Below are 16,584 nucleotides of genomic sequence, written 5' to 3' on the forward strand. Positions count from 1 at the left end.
AAGAGATAGAATAGGAGAAAGAGATGTAAGTATTTAGGTGCAAAACAAGATGGAAAAAACAATGCTCTGATGCCAAGAAGTAAAACATGTTTTAAGTTGAAAGACTCCACCCTGTTACTCTGAGTTTCACGTAACAGATCATTTGTCTAATGACTGGTTAAGGGAAACACAGAGTAATAGTTGGTAAAGTTTTTCAGCTTGAACACACACACACACACACTCACACATTCAAGCTAATATATATGCATTCAACCTGTAAAGATAAACTAGGCTCACCCACTCACCCAGATGTAACTATTAGTATAGTTAGCTATATATAAATAGGTAAATGATTATTGACATAACATAGGAGCTGGGTGCAATGGTGTGTGATGATTCCCTTAGCAGAAATGGGCTTAAAGAATAGGTATAGTATTATACCTCAATGTGTTCCCTACTGCAGCAGCTGATTTGGCCACCCTCTCCTGCTGTTTGCTATTACTCAACTAGTATTGTAAAGTGATATCATCTTAAGTAGCTTCCTCATCTATCTCAGCCTGGTGGTAGTTATATTCTGTACCCAACAATATCTCTATAACCATTCTTTATCTTCCTATCTTTAGATATAAGCATAGGGGAAGTGATTGCTGTTTGTTTAATAATACAAACTATTTCTCTTGCTCTTTGGATGTCCCTTATTTGCCTGTGATAACAAAAAAAAAAAAAAAAAAAAGGGCTGTTGTGCAAATTTGCTGTGATGTGGTCTTAATTACAAAGCTTAAACCCAGTCTGATATTAGTGGAGATAGGGAGCGTACAGGGTACAAGTTTAATCCTCTCCATACAAATGATCTATCTATAAATAAGTACATAACCTTCTCTTCTCTAAACATTAAGTGCTGTAGATCTGTTATTTCAACCAGTATTTGCACAAATATAATCAGGTAAAATAGTCATCTATGTATCACATTTTATGTATATACACTGTTTATAGGCTGGTTACTGCAGTATTTCTCCTGAGATAATATCTCTTAGTGGATTTGGCTATTTTAATTAAATACTGCCTCAGCTGCATATACAAGAAAATCAGATAACTTTTGATCTGTGACATCATTTCACTATATCATTGCATATGAACAAAGCAAGAAAAGGTTTTTGGGGAACATGCATAGCTTTTAATAATGGTAGTAGGCTGATGACTATAGCTCAGTTACCTTTGTGGGGCCAAGTTTTTATATGTAGGATGTATTAATATCCAACACTTGGATTTTGTTACTGATGAGATGTGTGCGTAGAATCAGTAACAGGGTATTAGCTGAAGCTAAATTTAACTAGATTCGCATGCATAAGGGAAGTTAAAACAACAAGCAATAAACTTTTGAAGGAAACCTACACAATACTAAAATATAAAATAAACAACAGCAAAATATAAACCAACAATAACAAAACATCATAAACCATGCTGGGAGGGTAGGTTTGTTATGATTTTACTTTAAAGCAATCCTTACTAAATTAGCAGCAATTTATCTCAAATATATATGTTGCTGAGGGGGTGGAATATAGAAGAGATGGAAAAGAATACATTTTGTTAGAGGCATCACCAGCAACAACATCATTATCAATTATGTTATGCCTGTTCTCTGCTCGGAACTTTAGTAGTTAGTTGTTCACTTGATTTGTCTAATTTTGTTTTCCTCTCAAAACCAGTTCTTTCAGAACATGTCAAATTTCCATATCAGATAGTTAACCTTTGACCTACTTACTATTTACAACCAATACTACATAGTTAGTTCTAGGCAAGAATATATAGAAATATCTCTAGCTTTGCTTTACAATAATTTTGAGATTAATGTTACTTGACACATTCTACAGTTGCTCATTTTCCTTCTTTTTTTTTTTTTTTCGCTTGTTTCAATCATTGGACTGTGATTAAGCAGGGACACCACCTCAAAGGGTTCAGTCAAACAAATTGACCTTAGTACGTCTTAAAGTCTGGCACTTACTTCATCAATTTGCCAAACTGCTAAGTTATAGGGACATAGACAAACCAACACTGGTTGTCAAGTGGTAGTGGGGGACAGACATGAAGACACACACATAGAAGTATACACACAGGTTTCTTTCAGTTTCCAGTAAATCCACTCACAAGGCTTTTGTCATTTTAGGACTATAGTAGAAGACACTTGCCCAAGGTGCTGCATAGTGGGACTGAACCCAAAACCACATGTTTGGGAAGCAAACTTCTTAACCACACAGCCACACTTGCACGTATGCTTAATACATTTTTTTCTTGAAGAGATTGGCACTCCGTCGGTTACGACGACGAGGGTTCCAGTTGAACCGATCAACGGAACAGCCTGCGCGTGAAATTAACGTGCAAGTGGCTGAGCACTCCACAGACACGTGTACCTTTAACGTAGTTCTTGGGGGAGATTCAGCATGACACAGAGTGTGACAAGGCTGGCCCTTTGAAATACAGGTAAATAGAAACAGGAAGATAGAGTGAGAGAAAGTTGTGGTGGAAGAGTACAGCAGGATTCGCCAATATCCCCTGCCGGAGCCTCGTGGAGCTTTAGGTGTTTTCGCTCAATAAACACTCACAATGCCCGGTCTGGGAATCGAAACCGCGATCCTACGACCGCGAGTCCGCTGCCCTAACCACTGGGCCATTGCGCCTGAAGTGATAATTATCCACTTCTCAATTTAAAAGGATGACAGGAATCAATATCTTCTTATGCAGCATTCCAGTGATATCTCAGTGCCTGACATTCATATTATCAGCCTGTGTTAAGCACCAGGCCAGTAGTTCTCAAACGGGATCCATATGGTTGATAGGGTTCCATACAAGGCCCGAAATTTTTGGTGAGGGGGCCAGTTGATCAGATCAACCTCAGTATACATCTGGTACTTAATTTATTAACCTCAAAAGGATGAAAGGCAAGGTCGACCTCGACGGAATTTGAACCCAGAATGTAAAGACAGATGAAAAACCACTTAGCATTTTGCCCAGCGTGCTAACGTTTCTGCCAGCTCACCACCTTAGGCATTAGCGTTTTTACATACACCACCTTAGGTATTAGTGCTTTTACATACACATATACACACAACGGAATTTCCACCTACCAAATTCACTCACAAGACTTTGGACAACCTAAGGCTATAGTAGAAGACATTCGCCCAAGGTGCTGCCCAGTGGGAGTGAACCCAAAACCATATAGTTGGGAAGCAAGCTTCTTACCCACACAGCCATAAAATAGTATACTTAATTGTTTAGCACCAGATCATTCCTGATACAGCAGACCTATGAATAAAGACGCTCCATCTGTGACCATCTCATCTTTTATGCACACAGTGCATCAAAGACTATATTATTTAATGTTTCCTTCCTTTTTTAAAGATGTTAAGAGATGTGATGTGATGGACATTTGGCTGTTATTTCCAGCAGATCAAGTGACCACATAGAAGCTCCCTTGTTAGATCATATCAGTCATAATTATAATTTCAGGTGTAATCTATTAAATTATCAAAAGTGGGTGAGTGTACACGATGGAACATTCCTTCACCATGATGATTTAATCAGAATATTCCCCACCATTGTGTTTTAAAATGCAACCTCTTCACCCTCAGTGATGATTTTTAACGGAACATTCTAGATATCATAATTTTGGATTTAAATTCCAGAAAATCACAAGGTCTCTTTATATAGTAGTCTACATGCAGAGACATGAGAACGAGTGTATATACGTGCATGTGTGTGTGTGTGTGTGATATTATAGAAGAAATCAAGCATTGATTCTCTTCCTCCTGAATAGTTTCCTCTACATATCCTAAGCCCAACTGGACCCTAAACAACTGCATCTAAGATAAATTTGCAACTCTTAAGTAAATATTGACCCTAGAGAACATATACTTATATGCTATCTCTGTTTGCTTGTCTGTATCTCTCTCTTGTTGTATATACATATATGTGTGTACGTATAAGTGTTTGTATATATTTATATGCATGTATATATATATGTTTGAGTGTATTTAGATAAGGATATATATTTGTTAGTGTATTTGTTTCTGTATGAGCTTGTATAAGAACATGTATGTATATAGAAGTAGTATATATATATATATATATATATATATATAGTGTACATGTATGAATTACTAAAGATACATGCACACACACACACACATACACAAACTGTCACACACATAACATACAATATCGCTTTCTTTTAACCTTCTCTCTCCCTGTTCTCAAGATACCAACTGACCAACCTACCATAGCAACCATCATTATGGTTGGAGGGGTCAGTCTATTGTCCTGGCATTAAGACAAATGGTGTGGACCTTCTGCAGTGTCCAGCTTGCCTGACCGATGACTCATGGACAACAATTGCATGAGTCATGTCTCTTTAGAAACTGGACACTGGTCTTCTACTACTTATGACATTTCTTTGTTAGTCTCATCCCACAGTGGTAGAGGACTTTTGTAGTTGTTGTTGTTACTATTACTATTATTATTATTATTATTATTATTATTTGCATCATCATTTCTTTAATTTGCTTTTCCAGGCTGACAACTATTGAACTAATGTTAATAACATTATTATCACCAACATCATTATTATTCTTGCCACCTTAAATATCACCACCACTGTAGCTACCACCAGCACCACTCCGTAACCAGCATTTCACAACCACTACTGCCACTACCACAGTCACCAACTGCTATAATCACAAAGCAGCTGCTATATGGTTGCTCGACCCACTAGAAATAACAGCTGAATCTCCCTCAAACCACACTGTACCATTTAAGAATAACTAACTAAATAAATAAATAGAAAACACATTGGATAATGTAGTCCAAGGTAAACTATTCTTTAAGAAGGAAAAAAAGAAAGACAAAATGGTTATAGCTTGAATACCTTTGATCATAGTAGGGATGTTTTAGGGTTAGACAACAACACCAACAACAGACAGCCAACTATCGCGATTACAGTAAGAGATGGTAGTTGTGCAGACTGACATAATAAACAGACTATCAATGGTTATTAGTCAGCTAAGGATCGCTGTTTAAGGGATACATTGGTGGTGAGAGGCAGTTACTATTGATTATTTTTTCCTTTCTCTCTCCTCTCCCTCTTCTTTCAGCCTTAAAAATCTTTATTGATTAGACAACTGGTTCAGCACAGCTAATCTTAATATTAGGGATAAACAACAAATATTTGGTCAATTCTTGCAAATATAAAGGAATTTGGCCTTCATCAGTATTTTATAGTTCATTCTTTCACATAAAACCTTGTAACTAAACTCTCTTTTAACTTTGCTTACAGCTTGCATTTATACTTTCAACTCTATAGTGAATTGGTTTTTTCAAGCACAGGAACACCATCATCATCATGATCATTGCAGTCCTGATTTACTGTCCACTTTCCCATGCTTGCATGGGTCAGATGGAATTTATCGAAGTGGATAATTTATAGGTGGATACCCTTCCTGACTAGTTTCCAAGAAAGGTGATATTTCCCTCATGACCAGACATGTTTTCACAGAAGATTGGAGACAAACTGCTTGCATAATGGTGACATTCATTTACAACTGTCACGTGATGCCAAAGCAGTGAGACAGTAAAACACACACACACACACATATATACATACACACACACACACACATATATACATACACACACACACACACAATATGACAAGCATCTTTCAGTTCTGTCTTCCAACCCTTTGGTTGGCCAGGGGCTATAGTAGAGAACACAGAGAAGAGACAATGCATGGTTTGAGAAAATGTTTTAGCCTTGTCAAAGGCAAGACAATCTCTAGAGTGCTGGTGCCATAAAAAAAGGAAAAAAATACATCCAACTTTGTAAAGTGGTTGGTGATAGGAAGAGCATCCAGTCATAAAAGCCAAGTGAAAACTAATACACTAGAGTGGTCCTCTGACCTGTCAGATCCTGTTGAACTGTCCAACCCATGCCAGCATAGAAAAGTAGATTAGATGTAAAATAATAATGGTAACACACACACACACACACACACACACACACACACACACACACACACACACACAAAGGTGCATAGCTGAGTGGTTAAGTTGTTGCACTCATGACTGCAAGATTGTGGTTTTGATTCTTGGGCCGGTGAAGTCTTATGTTCTTTAGTAAAACACTTTCATTTCATGTTGCTCCAGTTCAGTCAGCTGTAAATAGGTAACCTTGTATCAAACTGGCATTCCATTCAAGAGGAATGTTTGTATACCTACCTAGCCAACAGGGTGGTATCATTCAGAAGCTAAAACAACACAAGAAATCATACTGTGGCCAGCAGTAGATAACATCAGATAGTCTGGTTGATATGGTGATATGGTGATATATATATATATATATATATCTTTTTAATTTTGCTTTTGGGAAACGTTTTGAATATGCAAATAAAGCTCCTATTCCATTATTCTGGTTACAGTCTAATGATGTCTGTGGAATGTTCAATTACCTAGATGCTAGCTAATCCAGGAGCAGGAAATTTAAGCTGGTTTCACAACTGAATCCTCAGAGTCAAAAGATGGAAAGAGATTATCACACACACACACACCATCATCATTTAATGTCCATGTCCCATGCAGACATGGGTTGATCGAGATAAATATGAGAGGGAAAAAAAAATTAAAAAACGAAAGAAAGAGCATGTTATATACAAATTTCTTTATGCACTTGAAGAGGTATACATGTCCCCCCGCCCACATATGCATGCACACATTAACATTGAGGAAGATGAATAAACAGTAAACAATTGCAACACAAAAACTTTTCCAATAAATGGAGGATTTGGTGTATTTTATTCAGTGAAAATCAGAACAACTCTAACACTGCTCTAGGCACTTCAACAGGGCCATATCAGGGCAATCTTAATATCAACCAGTATTTGATGCTAGACCCAGCACTTTTGTACAAAATAAAGCTTCTATCATTTTTATATTTCCCCTGCCCCTCTCCCCCCTATTTTTCAAAGTTTTAAACCCATTTTTCCATTGCTATCATTCATATGAGGAAATGGTTTTGTAAATGTAAACATTTATATATCGTTGGAGACTGAATTTACAACTTTGGTTTTTAGATAACACTTCTTTAATTTACAGTTGACTGGATTAATGTCAGGAAGAGCATCTAATTGTAAACACACACACACATACATACATACACACATATAGAAAATACTTGATACAAATATTTAGATTTGCCAAAATCCATTTCAGTAATGTTAACATGGAGTGATGGATGTAAAACAGTAATACAATTAAAATAAATATAATTAATAATGCAAAGTTATAAATATGTATGGGCAGAGGTACGCATGTGTGTGTGCATGTATGTGTTTCTATGCATACATACACATACATATATATATATATATATATACATACATACATATATACATACATACATACATAGCGTGGCCGTTGCCAGTACCGCCTGACTGACCTTCGTGCGGGTGACACGTAAAAGCACCCACTACACTCTCTGAGTGGTTGGCGTTAGTAAGGGCATCCAGCTGTAGAAACTCTGCCAAATCAGATTGGAGCCTGGTGTAGCCATCTGGTTTCACCAGTCCTCAGTCAAATCGTCCAACCCATGCTAGCATGGAAAGCGGACGTTAAACGACGACGACGATATATGCATACATGTATGTATGTATTTGTGTGTATGTATATATACTCACACACACACATACATTTATATAAAGAGGTGATATATCTAAGTAATTAAGATATAATGAAAACTGAACTGTACCAAAGACAAATATGTAAAAGACAATAAACATAATTGTTTCTGATTTAGGCACAGGGCCAACAATTTTTAGAGAGAGCGGGTGTTAGTCGATGCCACAGACCTCAGTACTCAACCGGTACTTTATTTTATCAGCCCTAAAAGGTTGAAAGGCAAAGTTGACCCCAGCAGGATTTGAACCCAGAATGTAAAGAGCTGGAACAAACACTGCATAGTATTATTTTTTTTTTTTTTTCCCAATGTTCTAACGATTCTCCTAACTTGAACATAATGAAGTACAGTGTGCAAAATAAGAGTGAGAACAGAGAGAAATGTGTTTTGAAATAACCTGAATAACTGAGATAATAGAGAGAAAAGTCTAATGTTAAAGATGACAGAAATAAATGTGTGTCATTTGTGTATGCACACACACACACACAAGAATGAAGAGCATACAACTGGAAATGAACAAGTTGCTGATACAACCTAAGTGTATGCCAATACGTCCAAACATTCTTATTAACTAGAAACAATATTGATATTTTTTTATAAGAGGAAAAACAAAATGAAGATTTTGTTTTTTTATATAATATTAGTTCAAGCCATTAATTAACAAGGTTTATTTTTCTCTATGTTGGAAAGGTCAATGAAAACAATGAATAAAGTTCTCAAAAATATATTTCCTTTTAGTAATAACAGTTGTAATATTGCAGAGGTATATAATAATCAAGAATATATTACTTAAGAAATAGTTTTGTTAATTTAGTAAGAGTGAATAAGAGAGAATTTTAAAACAGCTGAATAGAAGGGAACTAAGTACATAGGCTTCTATCATAGGCACATGGCCACAGATTTTGCTGGAAGGTATAGTAAGGTTATATTGACTCCAGTATTTGACTGGTATGTATTTCATCAAAGTTTGGAAGGCTGAAAGACAGTGCCGACCATAGCAGGATTTGAACCCAGGAGTAAGAATAATAAGAACAATAGCAGTCAACTCTCTTAGAAACTTTTTAAAATCAAGAATAAAATATAACTGATTCAGCAAATAACTTATAGACAAACTTAGTAGCTAATTAGAAACTCATTTTCTTTCAAACAAGTATTTTTGAAAAAAAAAAAAAAATCCCACAAGAAAATGTAGCTGAAATTTTGTACAATTATTGAAACAAAGGATAAAAGAAATGAAGCAACTTTTGTAAATATTTATGAAACAAATTAATATAGAAGTTGGTCACATCATATCATTTTGTAACTTCATTTAGAAATGTGTTGTGGAACTCTATCAGATGTGGCGCAGTATGGTGGGTTGAATATACAGACAATGTCACCATGTGGAGGCCTGTATGTATGCACAATGTTGTGAACAGAATCCGTATACACTTGGGTCATAGAATATACAACAAGTGAGTGACCTTCAGAGGGCTAAACAGTAAAGATGTTCACATAAAAACTGAATTAGGAAAGAGAGAGAGATGAGAAGATCTTTTAACAGAGAAGCTGTCACAGTTATCAAGAAAACCCTCAACCAGAAGCAGTCATTGATAGTAGTAACAACTCAAAAAAAAAAAAAAAAAAAAAAAAACTTGATTGGACTTTTCTCTCACAAAACACTGGAATTGATTTATTGAACATTTTCTGATAGATGTTAGTGGAATATCACATTGTGTCCTTTTTGCTAAACAAACATCACATCGTTTGTGTGAGAGTTTAAATGTCTGTGAGTGAATGTGTTAAGTGAGGGGTAAAGTGAATCCTACTTTGATAATAAGACAAACAGTTTTTAGAATGGATCAACTGGATCTCATGGAAGATTTTTTTTTTTTTATTAGTACAGTACATCATGGTATTTGCTGTTATATCAAGAATCTTTATCATCATCACTCTCATCAGGACCATATTCGAGATCAACAACATCGAGATCATCATCATCTTCGTCGTCGTCATCTTCAATAACCTGTTAGATAAAAAAAAAACCAAAAAAAAAAACATCATTATTTCTTTTGGAAGGTAGAGTACATATGTGAATACAGTGGAATTATATGGAAGACCAAAATAAAAGATGAACCACTGGTATGGTACCTTGTGTTGATATATAATTCACTATTTACTATGGGAAGCAATGCCTTGTTTAAGTCATGTACCACCTACTGTAGAATATGATACCTTATGTCAATATACAGGGTGTCCACAAAGTCTGGGTACATGAGGATTAACACATACTTTAAGAAATTATTATTTCTTATATTAAATTGTTTATGTTATGATTTTATTTACTCCATGTACCCAGACTTTGTGGACACCCTGTATAATGTAGTACCTACTGTGTCATCTACTGTAGACTATGAGACCTTGTCTCAGTATGTAATGTAACTTACAGTGGAATGTGGTAGCTTTGTATCAGTATAGAGTTTATCACCTCCCATAAAATACAGTATCTTGTCACATTGTTAGATTACTGGATGAAATGTCTTGCTGTAATCATTTTGGCATTGTGCGTTCTGAGTTCATATCCCAGTGAGGTCACCTCTGCCAGTTATTCTTCTAGGGTCAACAAATAAAGTACCAGTTTAATACCATGGACTGGTGAAATTGTTAGGTACCTCGTGGTATTTGTTCTGAGTTTAAGTTTAAATCCTTCCATGGCCTACTTGGGTGGTAGACTTAATCCACTGCCATCACCTGGTCGTTGAGTGTTTTTAGCTGTGGTAAGTATTTGAGCCAGATCTCTGATTTAAGGATACCTGCTTCTCCTCCCATCAGAGACTCTGTAAAAAGTCATGGCCATTACCCTTCCTCCCTAATAAGCAATGAATAAAAGAAAGTATATAATATATCATCTACTGCAGAATATGGTGCCTGGTTTCAGTATATACTGTATCACCTATAGTACAATATGGTAACCCTTTACAATATCCAGTGCACCAGCTACAGTAGAATATGGTACCATCTCTCTGTATGTGGTGTAATATATTTAAATAAGTTATCACAGTTCTCCGGAATCAGTTACACAAAAATTGACTCTGATTTCTATAATTTTCAAATGGAAATAATTAAAAGAAAATTTAACGGAAAAAAGAAGATTGTTTTAAAGCATAAATAATTTTATATAAGTAAATGAACAGTTATCTCAACAAGAAATTTGACTTACACATCCAAGCTGTTTTAATTTCTCTTTGTATTCTTCAATTTTGCCATCTTGCTCAGATAGCAGCACCAAAAGATCATCCTGTTCCTTCTTCAGTGATTCAGTATCAGCCAATACATTAGCCTTTTCAGTATTTAGTGCAGTTTTCTCCTCTTCTAATTTCTGAAAATAGACATACATTGCATACTGTTAAAGGAAAACTGTATCACTATATCACATACAACAAAGCATTGATTCTATACCAGAAAATATTTCTAGATGTGGCCTGAAATAATTATCGGGTTATGATCCCAAGAGACAACATGCAGGACTAACAACTGAAAGATTACAACTTTGTTTGAGATAAATCTCATTCAGCTTTGGTGAATGCACAGTTAGTTCCATATCACAACAGTATTCTATACAGTGCTATTGTATCAAGGTGTTGGTAGAATATTGGTTGCAATTAAACCAACAGAAAATTCATGCAGGCATCACTGAAACAATTTAAAACTGTATTACCAAAGTTTTATTAAAGCTTTTGGAAATATGTTCACTTATTAGATGGTTATTCACGCACAGAACTAGGAGTGCTGACATTGTTCAAAGAATGTATCAAATGGAATTATTTCTAATTTTGAATGCTATCTTCCCAACACCTTTTGCTATTTGTTCTTTCAATCAACATAGTGGTAATTTCATCATTCTACAGTTGCGTTTACCTCCTTAATCGTTGTGTGTGCAATACATATCTTGCTCATCATTGATATGACATGGGCAAATTACCAGCCCTGATATATAGAGGTCCTTACATCATATGCTGCCTATCACTTCACATTTGTCCTTCTTTACCTCTTGAAATGGATACAAATTCTTTCATCTCCTTGACACTTTGTGAACAGAGTTATTCATTTTTCTATTCCTCTCTCTCTCTTTTTCTCTTACAGACCTCAAGTGATAAGTAACTTGATGTATTTATGTGAGAGGTACATCAACCAGATATATATCACAGAAAGTATCTCACTTGTTTCAGCCATTTAGCATTCGTAAGAATGGCTATTCTACTAATATTAAACGTAGCAAGGTGTCATACTTTGATTTGATGTTGGCTACAATAAATATTCATGTGAATATGAAAAATTATACATTGTTGAAATACAAACTGTCTCAAATTGATACTTATAATATATTATACCATTTACTTTTAACAGCTACATGGATTTAATCTATACAGTTGGTGCTTTTTCATTTGTTTGATAAAAAAGACAATTTTAAAACCGGATTGAAAATAAAAACAAGAGTGCAAGATGCAGAGAAGATAGCAAGATGCAGACAAGACAGCACAATGCAGAAAAGATGATATAAAAAGCATAACTAAGTGGAAAGCCAAGTAAATAGGACAAAAATATAATGTGCAGGAATATTAAACAAAGTAAAAACAACTAACATTCAGTGCACTGGACATAGTTATAGGCAGGGGAGGATGTGATAGACTATGAAAAATATATGAAGAATATCTGACTAAATCCTTTCCTCCTTTTCACTGACGTATGTTCTCATTACTTATCACTATCTACAATAATAGTACTACCATCACTATTAGTCAAATCCTCATTGATTCTGTCAACTTAAGACAAAACGATCTCCTTGTAGAACACTACAAACATTTTCATTTATTTGTTGGTATACTTGTTGAATCCTCCTACAAATTTAAGCATTTTTATGAATTATTAGAGCAGTAAACCATCCCTTCTGATTGCTCTCAATTATAAAATAAGAACTACTTATTTTTATATACAGAATTAAATAGAGCCAAAAAGCTTGTCAAAATGAATAACAATTTTTGCATTAAGATTCCAGTTTGAACAGCACCTTTATATTCAATCTTTCAGACTTGGCTAGTTGAAGATATAGATATCTAAACTTAGATAAACAGTAGAAATGCATTTGCTTAAAGGAGATTATTAGAAAAATCACGTTTGCTAACCTCATTGTCAAATTGTATTTTGTAACATCTCGATCTATGAATCTGACTATTTTCACATTTCTTATATTTTATAAAGTTCTTAGAATATAAATTATTTATCTATTTTTACTACCTACAAAATCAGTTTACATAAGGAATAAATACATTCAATTTAACCAACTTCATTGTGTTAGAGGTACCTATTTCATTGACTCTGCAGAGAGGAAAGGAAAAACTACTTCCAATGAGATTTCAAAACAGTGAAGTACTGAACTACAACATATAAATGTTCAGTATAATTTAGTCTGTTACCTTCACCACCTCTAGAAGAACAAATATTATTGAAAAATAAAGTGTGAGTTGAGGGAGAGAGAGATAAAAAAGAATGGTTAGTGAAAGATGGAAAACTGTAAAAACTATTTCAAGTTAGTAGGTTGAATTATAAACATAGCATATATGTAAATATATATGTATTTTATACACATATATGTTTGTTTCTATACACATACATGCATATGCAGGTAAAAACTAAAACTAAATGCTAGGCTAATAGAAAAGAGAGGATAGTTAACACAAAATCTGTTAATAAAACCACTCCTGAACATATTTCTCCAGTTTGTTCTCACCTTTATCTTATCCAAAAGTTTTAAATTTTCATCATTTGATTTTGTTAAACGTGTTTGTAAAGTAGCTTTTTCATTCTGCACTGTTTTAACTTGTTCATCGAGAGCAAGCAGTCTTTCTTCAGAGGCTGATGAAGTCTCATCCTTGCTTTCAGACTTCTGCAATGACATTTGGAACTGGAGGTGGAGCCAATGCAGGCAGCAACATACAGACATGGCACATTGACAAAATGAAGGTTTTGAAGAGAGACAAGCAATAAATGTTTCCTAACCATACCATACGTACTGAGCAGAAGGAGAAGGGTAATAGAGGAGGATTTGTGAAAGTGAAGACAATAGCAACATTTATAGATACATGCATTCTGGAGCATTTTTTGTCAGACATGCAGACTGAAGAATGAATTACAAACAATTGTCTAGAATATTCAATCAAATCATAGATTCTGTCAAGATTCTGATTCTAAAAAATAATTTCAGCTACATTTGTTTTTTGTATTTTGTTATACTTGAGTTGTACAGATTTGTAAATATTTGAAATCATATATGTGTGTGTGTGTAGAGAGAGAGAGATAGAGAGAGAGAGATAGAGAGAGAGAGATAGAGAGAGAGAGATAGAGAGAGAGAGTGTGTGTGTGTGTGTTTGTGTTCAGACAATATATTCTTCAATCATCAATCATTGTCATGAAGTGGATCTGACTTCTCTTATTAAGTTTGGTGGGCAGAAAGAAACTGAAGTAAAAAACAAGTTAAAGTCTATTCCAAGTAAACCATATTTATATTTAATAGTGACCAAATCAAATACCAATAATGTTTCTCTTTTAACTCTAACAAACTGTCAAGGTAGTTAGGATATTTTCGTTTTTGTGAAATATTCCTACCATGGTTTTAAGGATGTTTGCATCTTAAGAATCTAAGTGTGTGCATGCACAAACATACATACACAATGCACAGAAACAATAAAACTGATAATAGTTAGAATCAAATGTCACCATCATAATATCACTGTAGAGCAAGTGGTGTCCTTTATTTCTTTTATTCTGTGAAAACATGCCTCGTCACAGGGAAATATCATCTTACTCTGAAATAGGTGAGGGTTGGCTGCAGGAAAGGCATTCAGCCGTAGAAAATCTACCTTGATGAATTCCATCCACTCCATGCAAGCAGGGAAAAGTGGACTATAAAAATGATGCTGATGTGTGAGTGTATGTTGGCAATATCAACATGGTTCTGTGGCATATGTAATAAAATTTATGACATTTAATCTTATTTAGACAATTACTACTATTATATATTATATAATATAAAAGGAATGACATTCACAAACTTCCAAACAACAACAATCATAATGTAACATTATCACAAGGAAAGTAGAACAACAGAAAGATATGACATCACAACATATAAGAAGATATTAACATGAGCAAACCAACTTACCTCTAACATTTTCTCAAGCTGTTCCTTTTGTGAAAGTGTTGTTTTTATTTGTTCATCTTTCGCTGCAACCGTGTGCCGAAGTTCACTGAGTTCAGTAGATAACTGTTGGATACTAGCATGTAGTCGGGCTGTTTCCGTTGGACAGTTTTCTTTATTTTCTTCACTAGTTAACTCATTAAGATTTACACAAGCAGCTTTTGCCGCGATCAATTCAGCTAACTGAAAATCAAAGTTTTCAGATTATTCAAAATTACAGACAAATGAAACGTTCTTTTTCTCCACTATCACTTTGACTGATGCTGTTAGACAACATGTACACATCACTCCAAATAGTTTTTAAAACTAAGAAGCCCCTAAAATTTAAAACAATTAAATTTTAGCAATGGCCATTACTTAGAAAAGTACTTATATAGATCATTTAGCAGTACCCATGTCAGCATGGAACATAAGATGTTACATGATGATATGCATGATGATAAATGGTTAGAATATTGAATATAAAATGGTTACTAACTTCAATCAAAAGACTAACGATTATTAATACAAAAATTAATTAGATTTTCAGAAACAAAATTAATTTTTCCCCATTTTATATCCATTTTTCTTTATAAGCATGAATGGGATGGCTTTTGTAATTTTCAAAAATTTGAATATAGTTGATTTAACTCTTTTTTTTACAATTAAATAGCCTTGCTATCACAAACTGTAGGTTCAGTTGAGAAGACTGAAGCACACAAAGCAATGTAACTTGCTTAGAGGTACAATAATGGTTATAGCAACATTTGAACTCGTGACCGTGTTGTTTAGTATCCTGACCTCACAGCTATTGTACCTCATCAGCTGATACTATCATATATATATCAGTAAAAACTATAATTCATCAAATATATGGAAAAAAATGCTAAAGAGATTGTATTACATTACTATGGAGTAATACCAATATATACAACAACTCATGAAGCTTATCATTACCAGAAGTCAGTAATATCACAGAGTTAAACCAGTGTACTGAAGCACAAAATGGGGTTATACTATCACATCAAATTTCATTATGATGTTAAACTATCATATTACACTTTATACCATCATATCAGGTTACTCTCAAACTGTAAGCTTAGACTATTACACTATGTACAAGGTTGGACTACAACACAATGTATGAGGTTAGACTGCCACACTATATATAAGATTATACTACTATTCTATGTATAAGGTTAGACTATCATAATATGTATGAAGTTAGACTACCACCCTATGTATAAGGTTAGACTATGTATAAGGTTAGACTGCCATCCCAAAATATTACAATAAAAATGAAAGTTTACTTACAGTTTGTTTCAGTTCATCATCTTTGGTTTTTAGCTTTGTTTGTAATGTTTCAATTTCTTGTTTTAATTGGGCTATTTCATTCTTACCATCTTGACTTCCTATCAAACATGTTAAATGCAATGAGAAACGAGAATACAAGGAAGAAGGTGGTGGTAGTGGTGGTGGTGGTGATGAACGTAATGTGCAGGTAAATATCACATCTTAAATCTATGAAACACCCCCACCTTCTTCCTTGTAAATTATTTCTTATTTCTTTATTGCTCACAAGGGGCTAAACATAGAGGGGATAAACAAGGACAAACAAAAGGATTAAGTCAATCACATCAACCCCAGTGTGTAACTGGTACTTAATTTATCGA

At 34.5% G+C, this 16,584-nt stretch overlaps 1 protein-coding gene across 6 annotated transcripts in view; it reads right to left on the minus strand.

Moving 5' to 3' along the window:
• Positions 1 to 6,669: 6,669 nt before the first annotated feature.
• LOC106878597 (general vesicular transport factor p115) overlaps positions 6,670 to 16,584 on the minus strand; it is a 60,940-nt gene continuing 51,025 nt past the window's right edge. For 2 of the 6 annotated variants that reach the window (XM_014927854.3, XM_014927853.3), the window contains exons 19-23: positions 16,226 to 16,323; positions 14,897 to 15,115; positions 13,466 to 13,621; positions 10,898 to 11,056; positions 6,670 to 9,703 (exon numbers count right to left, since the gene is read on the minus strand). In XM_014927854.3, coding sequence (XP_014783340.1) covers positions 9,608 to 9,703; positions 10,898 to 11,056; positions 13,466 to 13,621; positions 14,897 to 15,115; positions 16,226 to 16,323 — 728 coding nt within the window. In that variant the 3' untranslated portion in view covers positions 6,670 to 9,607. Of the gene's footprint in view, positions 9,704 to 10,897; positions 11,057 to 13,465; positions 13,640 to 14,896; positions 15,116 to 16,225; positions 16,324 to 16,584 lie in introns of all 6 variants that reach the window. The other 4 variants (XM_089351447.1, XM_014927855.3, XM_089351446.1 and 1 more) reach the window with 3 other exon arrangements.

The sequence above is a fragment of the Octopus bimaculoides genome, chromosome 4, assembly GCF_046866305.1.
Source record: "Octopus bimaculoides isolate indiv1 chromosome 4, ASM4686630v1, whole genome shotgun sequence".
Classification (NCBI taxonomy): Eukaryota; Metazoa; Mollusca; class Cephalopoda; order Octopoda; family Octopodidae; genus Octopus; species Octopus bimaculoides.